The sequence below is a fragment of the Garra rufa genome, chromosome 11 (genome assembly GCF_049309525.1).
Source record: "Garra rufa chromosome 11, GarRuf1.0, whole genome shotgun sequence".
Taxonomy (NCBI): Eukaryota; Metazoa; Chordata; class Actinopteri; order Cypriniformes; family Cyprinidae; genus Garra; species Garra rufa.
In genome coordinates, this window is record NC_133371.1 from 35,461,484 (window position 1) to 35,478,005 (window position 16,522).

The window sequence follows — 16,522 nt, forward strand, 5'->3', positions numbered from 1 at the left end:
CTGACAATTCTCAGAATTGTGTAATTTAAACACAATTGTGAATTAAATCAGAATATCAGGATATAAACTCACAATTGCAATAAAATAAAGTTTCTTTTTTCTTGCAATTCAGAGTTTATATCTCGCAATTCTGACTTTTTTTCTCGCAAATGCGAGTTTGTATCATGCAATTGTTTTTTTCTCACAATTTTTTGAGTTTATATATCACAATTCAGATTTTTTTCCCCACAAATGCGAGTTTGTATCTCGCAATTCTGTACTTTTTCTCACAATTCCGAGTTTATATCTCACAATTTTGACTTTTTTTCTCACGATTCTGATTTTATATCTCTTAATTCTGACTTTTTTCTCGCAATTCCGAGTTTATATCTTGCAATTCTGACTTTTTCCCCCAAATCCGAGTTTATATCTCGCAATTCTGACTTTTTTCTCACAAATACGAGTTTATATCTCACAATTCTGAATTTTTTTCTTGCAAATTTGAGTTTGTATATCACAATTCTGATTTTTTTTCCCACAAATGCGAGTTTGTATGTCGCAATTCTGTATTTTTTCTCGCAATTCCGAGTTTATATCTTGCAATTCTGACTTTTTCCCCCAATTCCAAGTTTATATCTCACAATTCTGTATTTTTTCTCACAATTCCGAGTTTATATCTCACAATTCTGTATTTTTTCTCACAATTCCGAGTTTATATCTCACAATTCTGTATTTTTTCTCACAATTCCGAGTTTATATCTCGCAATTCAGACTTTTTTCTCACAAATACGAGTTTATATCTCGCAATTCTGACTTTTTTCTTGCAAATTTGAGTTTGTATATCACAATTCGGATTTTTTACCCACAAATGCGAGTTTGTATGTCGCAATTCTTTATTTTTTCTCACAATTCCGAGTTTATATCTTGCAATTCTGACTTTTTCCCCCAATTCCAAGTTTATATCTCGCAATTGACTTTTTTCTCACTATTCAGAGTTTACATCTTGCAATTCAGACTTTTTTCTCACAAATACGAGTTTATATCTCGCAATTCTGACTTTTTTCTTGCAAATGCAAGTTTGTATCATGCAATTGTCTTTTTTCTCACAATTTTTTGAATTTATATCTCACAATTCAGACCCACAAATGCGAGTTTGTATCTCGCACATCTGTATTGTTTCTCGCAATTCCGAGTTTATATCTTGCAATTCTGACTTTTTCCCCCAAATCCGAGTTTAAATCTCGCAATTCTGACTTTTTTCTTGCAAATTTGAGTTTGTATATCACAATTCAGATTTTTTTTCCCACAAATGCGAGTTTGTATCTCGCAATTCTGTATTTTTTCTCGCAATTCTGAGTTTATATCTTGCAATTCTGACTTTTTCCCCCAATTCCAAGTTTATATCTCGCAACTCTGACTTTTTTCTCGCAATTCCGAGTTTATATCTTGCAATTCCGACTTTTTGCTTGCTAATGCGAGTTTGTATGTCGCAATTCTGTCTTTTTTCTCGCAATTCCAAGTTTTTTCTCAGAATTGTGACATATAAACTTGCAATTGGGAGTTATAAAGTCCAGTTCTGAGAGGGAAAAAAGACTGGTATGATCTCAGAATTGCGATATATCTCAAAATATCTCACAGTTTTAACTTGCGGTATAAGTGCCAAAATCCATCTCAATATATTTTTACAGCTCCTTTTTTAGGAGCTCTGTCAAAAACAGGTCGATTTTGGCCCATCTAATTAATATTCATGAGCCTCTCTTCTGATTGGCCTGTTGTTTTCTGAGTGACGCACAGCCAGGTCAACCACAGGTAACTACGGTCATGTATGCTTTAGCCGAGCCCAGAGCCATAGAGAGAGCCTAGCTTGCTGATACTCAACAGGATATTTCAGAATGATCATTAATGTTTTTTTCTTTTTCAAACACCGAATGCAGTAGCTACATAACTGTTGCTTTAGTAAAGCCCCTTTCACAATGCACGCTGATTCTGGAAAATTACGGGAACGAGCGCTGAGTGAACAAAAGCCAGAACCATAAAGGCAGTGTTGTAGTGATGATGCACGTTATCATGCGACTCTTCACGACGAAAAAATAAGTGCAAAGTGGAATGAAGCGGCGATCGGGCAGAGCCAGCTCCGCACTATCAGCGCTGAAGCACAGTTTGTTCAGGTTAGTTTCAGTTTAGTGAAACGTACGCGTCGCATTACATCTCACATCCAAACGTCACATGTCTTTATGGGTTGTGTGTAAAGCATGCACAGATTCCGGAAAACAACTGTGAATGAACCAAATCAAACAACTCCGGAACAAATCATGGGAAACATTATCCGTGTATTTACCGGAATCGCTGTGTGAAAGAGGCTGAAGTTGACGTGCCTCTGGTCTCTTATATTCACGTTGTTCTGAAGCCTGTGCAATGATGTAGTTTCGACATCTATCGATTGAACAGGGTTTTCTCAACTTGTTTTCATGTTGTCGTTGCTTAGCAATGTTATGGACATGATATTTTCTGGGTTTGACAAAATGAGGGTGGGGCGGTGGTTGGCGCTCGGGGTGGTGACTGAAGGCGGTGACTGAGTAGATCGGACGTCACATCGTTACGGAAGTCACAGCGGCTCGTGAAAATGAACAGCTACTTTAAGCAGGCTGTGTGCAGTTTACTGTGGATTGACTGTTTTGAAACTCATATGGTAGTTACATAGCCCCTATACCTCAGTTTTCATGAAAAAAGCCAGGAAATTTCGATTTTGACAATATGGGACCTTTAATAACGTGCAGTTGCGTGTTATACAGTCAGAATTGCGGGATATAAACTTGAAATTCTGAGAAAAAAGTCAGAATTGCGACTTTCTCAGAATTGTGATTTTATGTAATGCAATATTGACTTTATATCTCACAATTCCAAGTTTGTATCTTGCAATTCTCACTTTCTCAAAATTGTAAGATACTGTACAAACTTGCGATTGTGAGATATAAGGTCGAGTTCTGAGGAGGAAAAAACACTGATATGTTTTTAGAATAGAGTTTAGATTAAAATGAATAAATTAATACTTTGGCTTATCAGTTTTCAGCAATATCAGTACATTCTTGGATGCATTGTAATTAAAACATCCATTTAGCCTTCAGTTATCACCAAATCTATTCAGCCCTGCCTTCACTTCTTATCATTATTTGCTGACACACATTTTGATTGGCTCTGACCTTCATGTGATAAACTAGGACAGGGTAAAATCTGGAAACCTGACCACTTTCCCTCTGCATTTTAGCACTCTTCAGACTAATGGAGGTTTTAATCTCCCATTAAATGTTTAATGTTTCATTTCCGCAGCCGTGACTGGTGTGGTACGGAGGGGGCTGATTAGACAGCAATACCAGCGGGTGTCGTTAAACGCGACTATTGGCCTGGTTTTAGGTATCAGAATACAATCTGAAAACAGAGACGCCACCGGTCTCTCAGTTGTGAAAACCGTGAAGGTCATTACTGTAATGCGCAAGGAAGCACACGGCCATCCCGATGGATGAACCTCAGCGGAGGGAACAAGCCAGGGTGGACCAAAAATGCCATTTCCACATACGCTTAAAAAATGAGAGGCCGTCTCAGCATACGCCACTACAGGGATTATAACTGTTAGCAGGAAATAATTGCAGTAATTAGTGTTAGGCCACACATAATGAGAACTATAATTGATGTTACAATGGGATATTACCTTAGGCCACATCCAGCTGACCTAACAGTCCGGGTTTTGCACTCAAAAGGACAGTTTTTGAAATGTGACAGAGGACAAACGGTCCTTATAGTGAGGAATGTGAGAAGCAGTAAGTTTAACCCTTGAATGCATGAATGTTTCACCAATAATTTTTACACATTCAGGTCTTTAACTACACGGAAAGTAAATCTACCCTAAGATTTGCTGATTGTACTTGAATATTCTTTTGTTTCCTGCAGTATTTTTTATCAGTTGGCACCTGGAAAAGAAAATGTGATTTACAGTTACGTTATGTCAAATATTCAGCATTGTTAAATGGAAAATGGAGTCTTTTTTTGTTTGTCTTCACAATTTTGTCTTCTTTTCTTTCTATTGTTGAGAAATACTAAGAAGGTGGAGGTCTAGATTCAAAAAAATGAATGAGGGAAAAGGTTGTAGATGGCGTCCTGGGTTGCTAAAGAGGGTTAAATGCACAAACTGCAGTGCATTAAAAAAACAGAAGCCCGACACAGATGGTTAGCTGATTGGTTGCACGCACAGATCTCTCATGTTTAGCGTCTAATATCTCTTAAAACAGTTCAATTTAAACTAGCTTTGAGAGCACACAGTGCTCAATACACAATTAAGATCATATAAATACCAGCAATTACTCGGAGGACAGATGGCACGCACCCACATACAAATAAACGTGCAAAAAAAACACACACGCACAGATGCCGCCGTTCCCCCGCCATCAAACGCAGCATGCCAGCGCCCTGAGGATCAGGGTGTGTGTCAGGTCCATGGCAAACAAACAGCTGTTGGACACACAGGTCTTGTTTCAGCCCTACGGTGGACCGGAGCGGTTATTTGTGAGAGACGAGCCACAGCCCATCGCGATATCGCAGTGCCAACCTGCTGTGGGTGAGCGCAGAGTCTGTCTACCTGAGACAAGGCACCAAAACAGCCCTCGACACATCATCATGTGACTCTTCTGCAGGCAGTGGAGCGGCACTGTCATTTGGCTGCAGCTACACAGGAAAAAACATCATCCATATGTTCTGTATTAATGCATGGGTGGCTTCTTCATATTTTTGCTTTCTATTTTTCTCCACAGACTAGCTGTTTTATTCATGTGGCTGACACTGAGGAATGATTTTTGAGAGTAGAGTTATGTACAGAGATGAGCAACATGTTCTTTCAATGAATGGGAATCTAATCACCCTTATGTCACTATTTCCTGTGGAACACGGTTTCCTTGCAGAATGACCAAGCTGCTCATGGATGAATACAATGTTTTCCAAATAACACAAGCTCAAAAATGAACATAATACAGTCCTATACTCAGGCACTATACTCCAGGCATTCTGAATTCATCTGATACTGCATTCATTCTTCAGCTCAATCTCATATTCACAATAAAACATTAGTTTAAATGTCTGCAGAGGAAAGCGATATCCTTGTCATACTCATCTGTATCTTTTCATCTGTTAAGGCTGATGACAGCGCTGCTCAGTTCATTTGTTACCTTTCTAAGGTGTTGTTGCAGTGTTCATTTTGACAGCAAACTTTGTTTTATTCTTAGTCATAGTCTTTTGACTAAAATGCAATTTAATTTTAGCCATATTTTAGTCATCTGAATTGTTTTAGATTAAGTCGACTAAATATCATAAGATTTTAGTTGACTAAATCTACAGTAGATTTAGTGCGCTAAAATCTAATGAGTTCAGTTACAGTGTAATGCATTTATTTAGCATTTCTTTAAAATGACCAAACTTATTGTATAGGTTTAATATTAAGGTTTTATCATGATAGACACAGGTTTAATTGCTGTGACACGCAACATGCCTTTATATTAAAATTAAATGAAACCACTTCTCATAAAGAAAAAATAACATGGTCTTCTTTTCAATGAAATGCCAGTGGTTATATAGGCTAATTATGCATTCTTTATAACAACTTGTCTACCGGACAAAACTGAATTCTCTTTTGCATCAAATTTATCCATATGTCTGTTCTTCTCTTACTCACAGATTAACGTTTTATGAGACGTGCAGCAAATATATCCTAGTTTATCTCCTGCTGGATAGATCAATAGGCTATGATAAAGTTCAAATGTATGCATCCAAACTCCTAACCACCCAGCAGATTCGTTCTGAATGAATCTCTTCCCAAATCGTCCCTTTCATTTTCGTCGTTAAAGAAGATTTCAATAGATTTTTGTCATAATTTTGGTCATGCAAAACAACTTCCCTTCCAACAGAACTCTAGTGGCCTCTAGAGGACGCAGTGTCTCGTTCCCCTTCTCAAGGAACCATGGGTACATACGTAACCTGAGATGTTCCCTTCCAAAGGAACTCGAACTGCGTCCTCTAGAGGCCACTAGAGGACGCAGTGTCTCGTTCCCCTTCTCAGGGAACCATGGTTACACACGTAACCTGAGACGTTTTTGTTTCGTTTGTCTCGTTTTCATCTGTGAAAAAAATGATGTTGATGAAAATTATGACGAAAATTATTTTTCAATGAAATTAACACTGTGTTAATATAACTTCCTTGTTTACAACCCTGTTTCAGTCTCATTAAATAGAAAAGTCTTTACGGCATACTTGCTCATAAAAAAACGTCTCTTCACCATCTAATGGCAGAATAATGCTAAATCCCAATACGGCTGCTCTCAGTGGGTTCATGAGCACTGAATGGCCGCTAACGCCCTGGAGCTCACATCCCTGAAAACATTGAAGCAAGTTTTCAAATAGACGTTATTTTTATTAACAAACCGCATATTTGAAGTCTAAACAAGCACATTCTTACCTAAAAACTCTTAAAACTACATTCTGTGACAGGAAACAGCATTATTTATAAAAAAATTTATAGTAGATTTTGGCGATCACCATGACACCCGCTGTGAGAAATACCGCAAACAGAGTGATATGAACGGTGAAACGGTCACTAAAATATTGCACTCCTCTCAACTGTTGTATAAATATATAGTCACCGTTTTCTTGCAAATATTTTCTTGCAAATGTATGTTACAAATATTTATATTTATTTGGATATGCAAATATGTGTAAATTCATTGTTCAAAGCTGGTTTGAGAATTTTAGAATAATAATAGAGTGTAGAGCATGTTGTATCATTCAAAATAATCACAAAATCTTTCAACGCTCTGTCTAACTTGTGAGGCTGATACAGTATCTGGAGTATTTGTGTTTGCTAACAACTAAACCACAGCTCCAACCACAATCTTTTTTATGTTTTATTACTCACACTTATCTGATCTCTCATCTTGTACAACAGAATCATGCTCTTTTAATCTCCTATTTTAGAAGCTGTTTTGAAATCAGCCACTCATACAGCGATCACAACATGGGTCCTTCATCACAGGTCCTTCATGCTCAACATTTTACAGTGCGATTTCCCTGCAGACTGAGGATATTAACAAGGCATGACACGGAAGCCTGATTCCTGATTCTAGTCCAATAATAGAGCCTTTATCGTGGCCTTGTGTTTTGCAGCAGTCTGGCCATGAACGCCACAGAGAAGAACGTAATTAAGGAGTCACTTTGTGGCTCTCGCAGAGAGAAAGCGCTTCTAAGATGTCAATTGCACGGTTAGTTAGTCGGTCTGGGGAAATGCTACGCTTCCTAAATACGAAAGAAGCGCTCAGGGGATTTGCCTGTGCTTGTGTGTGTGTCCACACATGTGCAGTAATGTGTGTGGGCACCTCTGTGTTTGCATTTATGTGTGAATGAGAGTCAGTGTGACTCTCTGTATATTCATGCGGTCTGTGAGAGTGTGTATCTGCCTGCCTCTCTGTGTCCATGCGTTCGCATTCCCTACAAGTTGGATCTGTGGGATGTAAATTTAAACAGTGGGAATTAAACAGCTTCAGTCGATTGCTGTAATGTGAGAATAAATATCCATTCATTGGACGCAACTTTTCAACTGGTCTGTTTGTTAGCATACTGTGATTTGTCTGTCCTCTCTTTTAAGTCATTATTCATCACAATTTCATTAAAAAACAGTACACCATAGCAACCACCAAACAGCCTCAACTGCCACACCATAACAACCACTAAAACACCCTAGCAACCCCATAGAAACATGCTAAAACACTTGACTGAGCACACTACAACACATTGGCAACCACCTAAAAAAATGTAATTCCCCCATTGCAAAACTCTAGCAACCACCAACAAAGCCCTAACAATCGAAAACGACATGCTAAAACACACTAAACACTTTAGAATGCTAAACACTCTAACCACCATGCAACACCTTGGAGACTAACCGAAACCTAGCAACCACTTAATAACATACCAAAAACATTGAAAGCCCCAACAACCTAGCAATCACACAACAACAATCTAAACACTCTAACCACCCTACAACATCTTGGCAACCACCCCAAATACCCCAGAAACTACTTAGTAACGTGCTAAAAATCTTAAACCCACTGCAATGCACTAAACACTCTAACCACACTGCAACACCTTGGTAACCACCCACAATACCCTAGCAATGACATAGCAACATGATACACACTCTAACCACCCTGAAGCAGCTTGGCAACACCTAAAATACCATAGCAACCAGTTAGTAACATGCTAAAAACCTTGACAACCCTGATTCCCTAACAGACCCAATAGCACCTTATCAACCACATAGCAACATGCTGAACACACTGACCACCCTATAAAACCTTGGGAACCACCCAAAATACCCTAGCAACCACTTAACAACATTCTAAAAACCTTAACAACCCCAATGCAACACCTTAGCAACCACATAGCAACATGCTAAACACCCTAACCAATGCAATACCTTGCAAAACACCTAAAATACCCTAGCAACCACTTACGTGCTAAAAACTTTAACAACCCCAATGCAACATCCTAACAACCACCAATATAGGGCTGCAACGATTAATTGAACAATGTTGTGAGGCGTGTTTAGTCTGACAAGCCACGCCAAATCGCGCTCAAAATCGAATTCGATTATCAGCGCGATTTGGCGTGGCTTGTCAGTGATTTACGGCGGGGTGTTTGAATTGCCGCTCCAGCTGAACGCATGTGATGGGGATTTACTACTAATCAATGTACCAGCTTCATTGACTAAACGTGCCTCACAACATTGTTCGATTAATCGTTGCAGCCCTACACCAATAACACCTTTGCAACCACACAGCAATATGCTAAACAAACTAACCACCCTGAAACACCTTGGCAAGCACCCAAAATACCCTAGCAACACCCTAGCAACCATACAACAACATTCTAAACACTCTTAACCACCCTACAACACATTGGCAATCACCCCAAATACCTTTGCAATCACATAGCAACATGCTAAACTCTCCAACAAAACTGCAACACCTTAGCAACCACCCAAAATACCCTAGCAACAACACAACAATATGATAAACACTCTAACCACCCTACAACACCTTGACAACCACCCCAAATACCCCACCAACCACTTAGTAACATGTCAAAAAGCTTAACAGCACAAATTCAACACCCTAACAACATGCTAAACACTCTAACCACCCTACCTACAACACATTGGAAACCACCCAAAGTACCCTAGCAACTACTGCTAACATGCTAAAAACCTTGACAACACCAATTCAACACCATATCAATCATCAAATAACACATTAGCAAAACCATAACAACATGCTAAACACGCTTACCACCCTACAACACCTTGGCAACTGTCCCAAATACCCTAGCAACCACTTAGTAAAATGCTAAACACTCTAACCAACATGCAACACCTTGGAGACTAACCAAAATATCCCAGCAACCACTGGTAACATGCTAAAAACCTTAACAACACAAATTCAACACCCTAACAACCAACAATAACACCTTAGCAACCATACAGCAAAATGCTAAACTCTGTAAACACACTGCAAAACCTTAGAAACCACCCCAAATACCCTGGCAACCACTTAACAACATGCTAAAAATCTTAACAACCCCAATGCAACACCCTAGCAACCACATAGCAACATGCCAAACACTCTAACCACCCTGCAACACCTTGGCAACCACCCAAAATACCTAGCAACACCCCAGCAACCACACAACAACATATTAAACACTCTAACCACCCCCCACAACCTTGGCAACCACCCCAAATACCCTGGCAACCACTTAGTAACGTGCTAAAAACCCTAACAACCCCAATGCAATACCCTAGAAACTACATAGCAACATGCTAAAACACTCAAAGCACTTAAAAACACCTTGTAGTGCAACTGCACTACAAAACCTTGACAACCACAAACTACATCTTTTTAGTTTTGGCTTGTATTTGCTTATTAAAATTGAAACATAAACATTTTTATTTTCATTTCGAACAGTAAAAAAATGCTGTTTGTTCACAAGGCTCACAAGGCAACTAAAGTATATACACATGCAATAGGGAGGAATAAATAGCGAAAAGTAAAAAGTTGCAGCCAGAAACTGCTGCGAGTTGATTCCTGCGGCGCCAGTGACTAAGATGCACAGCAGTGGCGTGGCACTGCCTGGGAAACAGTCCCTGGCCTGGATCCCCCCGCCTCCCCCCTCCCTGTATGTGCTGCCACACGCCTGTGATTACTCCTAGTGTGAGATTGGCTGGAATTAGCCGTGGTGTAATTACTCCTGATGTGCTGCAGAGGGATCAGCCGGAAAATGCGGTTATTCCCACCAGTGTGGCACGGGAATTAGGTGAAGTGTGGCGGCGCGGAGGTGTTGCACTACATATGTGTGCGTGAGGTGGTCGAGGCGAGAGGGAACTGGCCCATCTGTGTGATTAGATGGAGAACAACACGCCATTAGAGGTCAGGGGCTCCAAGGCTCTCAGCCATAGCAGGTGAGCCAGTGGATTATTACAATACTGACATGCACGCTTGTCAGACTCATTCCCAAAACCACTCGGAATGCCTGGAGAGAAAGCAGGAAAACAACAATGGAGGAAGAAGGTAACAAAAAACAACTCGTAGAAACAAGAAAGGTACAGTAGATAGTGATACACTAAAATGTAGTCAAAAAAATTAATTTCCGGTTTTGGACAAAATGGTTTTAGTTTTAGTTAACTATAATAACCCTGTGAAGGACTATGACTGGTTTAAGTAATCAGTTGAGAACACAACACCCTGAATAGCATATTAACTTCAGATATCCAAATTAATCACCAAAACGTAATTTTCAGCTTCGGTTTCCAACTAAGTGAAAACTTTAATGTCAGTTCTGTTGTTTTAGCAACAAAAAGGCAATTCAATGCATCACTAACAGTAAAAGTAATCATTCTCAGAAAGACACAGCGAACAGATGCAAAAACAGCTGTGGTTAGCATCATTCCCTCATCAAGATAGGAGTGTGTGAGCATTAGTGCTGTAAAATGTCAAGCTTTGATGTGCAAGCGCTCGACGCACGCTTTTGAGATTGCGGGTGGTGTGGATGTGAGAGAAAGGGAGATAAGGAGATGTAAATGTCAAGTGCTCTGCCGAGTGAGGGCTTTGATCCCGACTGGGGTCTGCGTACCTGAGATTACCCTTCTCTACCGTGACCACCAGACCTAGACCATGGTTATAAAATTGAGAGAAAGCCAGCCGCAGTATTGAGGCAGCTACAATGGAACTGTAGCTCCAAGCTAATCATTATTTGAAGCTGTTAAACCACAGCCAAGCTACTGTTTGGAAAAAGTAGTTAGCTAAATACACGCTACGCTGTAATGACACAATGTATGATTTAATCAAGCTACATTTTTGCTGGCACAAAAACAATGAGGAGTTCTAAATGAATCACTCTCTGAGGGTGACAGTGCCACTTCAAATGCAAAATTTGTACTAAATATTACAGAAGCTGCATTACCAAGCCCAAACTAATTCAATGGTAACACTTTATAATAACGTTCAGTTGTAAGTCTTTTATAAGTGATTAGTTAATGATGAAATAATCATTTACAAAACATTCACAAATGATTATTAAGTGATATGCTAACAATTTGTGTATGTTTTGTTTATTCATTAACAAGTCATTTACAAATTAATTTAAAAGTAATTAGTTAATGATGAAGTAATTATTTACAAAACATGACTATGTGTTTATAAATTATGAATAAGTGATATGTTCATTTTATTGTAAGTATTATGCTAACGATTTACCCATCTGTCGTAAATTATCTGAAAAATGGCATATCATGAAATAATCAAACAGACCCTTAGTAAATGGTTAAAAATGACTAGTTAACCCCTTAACTGTCACCCCCATTTTTTAAATTTATCCGAACTTAAATTGTAATTCATGAACACTTTGGAGCTAAGGTAGGTCTCTTTTTAAAGAAAACTTTATTGTAAAGAGAATACACTGTACAATTTTTATTATATTTTATATAAAATACATATTGTGCATAACAGGTTTTATCGTAAATTTGATATCAATTTGAAGTCTTACATCTAAATAAGTTATTCAAAGCTTGAAGTTGATATGAAAAAAAAAATTGAGGTTCTTGTGAAAGTTTGTTTAGGGTGTTATAAAATACTAAATAACCTTATATAATTCATCCACTACATGGTGCAAAGTGCATTAGTGCATAAGTACATAGTGAATAAGTGCAGAGTGTATGGTGCGTCATTTGGGACACAGCTCATGTTTGCCAGAGAAAACATCTTTACCCTCACCAGGCAGCCCTTACATCGCAGTACGAACTTCAAAGTATTCAAAAGCTGTTGATGAATAAATAATGAATAAATCATTTACAACACTTTCTGCATCCCCTAATCTAAAGTGTAAACTACTCATCAGTTGTAAATGTTTTACAAACCTGCCGGTTCCAGATTGTGTGGGTATCAGGTGGGTACGCACACTGGGTGAAAGACCTTTGAAAAATGAGTAAAACATTTACAACTGATGAATTGTTTACACTTTAGATTAGGGGATGCAGAAAGATTTGTAAATGATTTATTCATGATGCGATCTTCAGTGAAGGATAAAAATGTAAATGATTGATATTTTAATTATTTTTATGTGACAAATAATATATTAACTAGTAACGTATTAGCCACTTACTAAGGATCTGTTTGATTATTTCATGATATGCTATTTTTTTAAGATAAATTACGACAGATTTGTAAATTGTCAGCATATTACTTAATCATCATTTGTGAACGTATAGTCATGTTATGTAAATTATTAGTACTAACATATCACTTAATTAATCATTTATGAATGCATAGTGATGTTTTGTAAATGATTAGTTCATCATTAACTAATTACTTGTAAATAACTTGTAAATGAATTAACAAAACATACTCAAATTGTTAGCATATCACTTATTAAACATTTATGAATGTTTTGCAAATCATTAGTTTATCATTAACTAACCACTTATAAATGACTTACAACTGAACGTTATTATAAAGTGTTACCTTCCTTGGGACATTAAAGGATTAGTGCAATTCCAGAATTAAAATTTCCTAATAATTTACTCACTCTCATGTCATCCAAGATGTCCATGTCTTTCTTTCTTCAGTCAAAAAGCTCTACCACAAAAGCTACTCTACTTTGAAAGCCACTACTAGAAATCCTATGTAAGCATTGCTACTTTTGCTTCCTAAAACGGTCTAGCACTCTATTAGCATTTCCTTCCATCTCAAAGGCAGCTCCTCAGCTGGTGAAGAACCCTGAAAAGTATGTAATTTGGAATCTACCATCTTTCCTCAGAACTTTTTGGACCCAAACACACACACTCATCTGACTTAAAGTTTGAAGTGCCCCAAGCAAGAACAGCCCGTACGCTACTCCTCCAAAAAAGCAGCATTAATATAAAAAATAATCTCTTATTAGAAAAAGACTACTTTTTATTGAAAAGACAAACCAAAGGCATCAGGCTGACACGCCTGAGATTTTTTAAAACCTTGCTAAGAACACTTTATCAGAGCATACCAGTGGGCCGGAACAAACCGAGGGCAGAGGAAGAGCAACTCTTTTTTTATTAAATCTGTTCCTAGCCAGACAGGTGGATATCAAACTAAGCAGAGCCGCTTTAGTTCTCATCTACAGGGGGATAGAAACCAGGTAAACCCTCCTTTATCTGTCAAACGACAGAGGACACAAAGAGAAAGAGAACAAGAGCTCTGGAATTCTCGAATCAAAGTAACAGCTCGCTCTACCAAGCAAACAATTCAAAGGAATCGTATTGTCTATCTTGTTATCTGGAGTTACCACAGGGTGGTCCTTTCTTCTGGAAAAGCTCTACATATTGAAAGGTCTCTCCTTTTGAGGTTGAAGACCCCAATAAATTCTTTCATGTTTTGATGTATTGCCTATTAAAACAGGAAGTGGGAGGGATTTATTGAAGGGCCAGCCAATAAGCTTTAGACCTGCACCAGAGCTGACAAATTGCCACTAAGATAAATAGGAAGAGTTTGCTTTTTCAGGTATTACAGACCTTATTTTATGGTTCAAGATCAACAGTATAGACAGGTAAAGAATTATATTCTAGAGAGCATTTGATTGGACTAAAATCTGTGTGGTGCAACATGAGTGTCAGATATTTTAATGGTTCAAGCATGTAGCGCTGAAACCCTATTGTAATTGTTATAATGGCCACAGATCAGTGATCTCTGCATAAAACTGATCGTGCAGACCAAACCGTAAGTTGTAGAGACTTGAAACTTGGAGGGACGGTAGTACTCACACTGCCTACAACATGACCAACACTCGATCCATTCGGCCTGACGGTTTCTTGAAAAACCTAAGTTTGCTGCTAACTAGTCCTAGGTTTTTTGCCTGATCAGAATCAAACCAGTGCAGAAAGATTCTCTGGAGAGTGAATATCAATAATCACCAAAGAAAGTTGAACTTTCAACTCACTATCGCAAAAGGGTGCCAAAACTTTCGAAAGGGGCATGGCCACTTTTAGTAAAATGCCTTTAAGTCCTGAACGGAATGAGATATCTCCGACAAACTCAGAACACTTATGTAAGAGCTCAATCTGAGGTCACAGGGAAAAAAATATTTTGGAGCTTGGCCAATTGGTGGCTCTATAAGAGGGGGAAAAACATAAATATGACTATAACTGTGCAATTGTCATATCAACATGAAAATTGGCGTACACTGTCTTGGTCCGAAGTGCTACAAGTGTTTACAAGGACATTTGCATATTTCAAAAAACCACCATTGGCCAGCGAAGTTTGAGCACCTGTTAGATAAGGTTAACGGAGGCTGATCAGAAGGAAACTCTGTGAGCCTGGTTGACTCATGACCCTAAAAGTCAGAAATAAATTTGAAAGAAATCAGTCACTGGTGGGGGGCCAAGATGTGAAAAACATACTTCTGCGAACTAGTCCAAGGTTTTTTATTCAATCTGGAACAAAACCACTGCAGCACAATTCTATGGATTCTCTAGGCCAATAATTATCAAAGAAATGTAGAAATTTATCATTTGGAAAGCTATAACATGGTTGTCTAGAAAAGAAGTCTGTCCTAATTGACCCAAAATCCTAAAAAGCCTAAAGAAAAGCTCAAAACTTCACGAAACCTGCTGAGCACATGCAGCAGGTGATTCTAAACAAACATGCAAAGTTTTAAGGGGACCGGACCACAGCTGACCTTATACAGTCATGAAAGTTACAAAACATTATATTTCTATGGTAAATTACCTGTATTTGAAAAAAACGGCTTGCTACATAACGGCTTTTTTCATGTGCTTAAATGCCTTAACCACGGTAATCGCTGCTTGCAGCTATATTTAATCTTTTTTTCTGTAAAGTTTACAGGTGTAAATTAGCTAAAAGTGTTAACTTTTACAAGTAAACTAGGACAAAATGGTCTCAACACTACTGTTCAAACGTTTGAGGTTAGCTGTGTTATTCATTAAATCTTTTATTAATTCATTCATAAAGTTATTTGGTAAAAAAAAAATAAAAATTTAAAAACAGTAATATAGTGAAATAATATAATGATTTAAAATAAGAGTTTTCTACTTTAATACATTTTAAACTGTAATTTATTCCTGTGATCGACAAACTGAATTTTCAGTAGCCATTACTCCAGTCTTCAATGTCAGAAGATCCTATTTTTGTGGAAATTGTGATTCTACAGTATTTTTTTTCCAGAATTTTTTAATAAATAGAAAGTTCTAAAGAGCAGCATTTTTTTTAAAAACAGAAATATTCCGAAACATTTACTGTCTTTACTGTCACGTTTGATCAATTTAATGCATCTTTTCTCAATAAAAGTATTAATTTTAATCTTTTGAACAGCATTTAAACAGACTTTATGTCCTCTACAAAGCTATCAGTCAACCTGATGAAGTCACCGTCAAACCACTAATGCAAAAACGGGAAGCAGCCACCATGTTCACATGTACAAACTTGCAACACACATTATCCAAGCGTTTGACAGGCCAGCTGACAGCTGCATCATTGATCACGCATGCGTTTTGTAGAATAACTGCATCCTCTAACTGGAGTCCCACATCCTGTACGGCAGTCGGCTTTCCTTTACAGAGCCGCTCACTGGCTGCTGAAGAGACATGAGCCATTACAGACATTAATCGCCTTGATGCATGAAGTGAAGCAAAAACAGATTTTCTTTTCGATTAGGGACGTTTGGTTATTCAGGCAGCAGTCTAATATGACTTAAATAAACCTGCAGTTTTTGTATGGACCTCTCTCAACTTCTACACTCTGACTGACAGTATGCAAGGGGGGAAACAGCACGCAGTAGATAACAAGGTTAATATCTCACTCACATGGTAGTACGCGATGGCCTCTCGATCTAAGGCTCGGCTAACCGCTACTTCTCCTGTCAGTCGGTTGATGCTGAAGACACCCTTAGGGTCTTGGTCTGCTCCCCTTCC

At 38.2% G+C, this 16,522-nt stretch overlaps 1 protein-coding gene across 1 annotated transcript in view; it reads right to left on the reverse strand.

Annotated features, from left to right (window-relative positions):
* cdh13 (cadherin 13, H-cadherin (heart)) overlaps nucleotides 1-16,522 on the reverse strand; it is a 491,247-nt gene that overhangs the window by 227,650 nt on the left and 247,075 nt on the right. Inside the window, exon 6 of the mRNA XM_073850194.1 lies at nucleotides 16,415-16,517. Coding sequence (XP_073706295.1) covers nucleotides 16,415-16,517 — 103 coding nt within the window. The remainder of the gene's footprint in view (nucleotides 1-16,414; nucleotides 16,518-16,522) is intronic.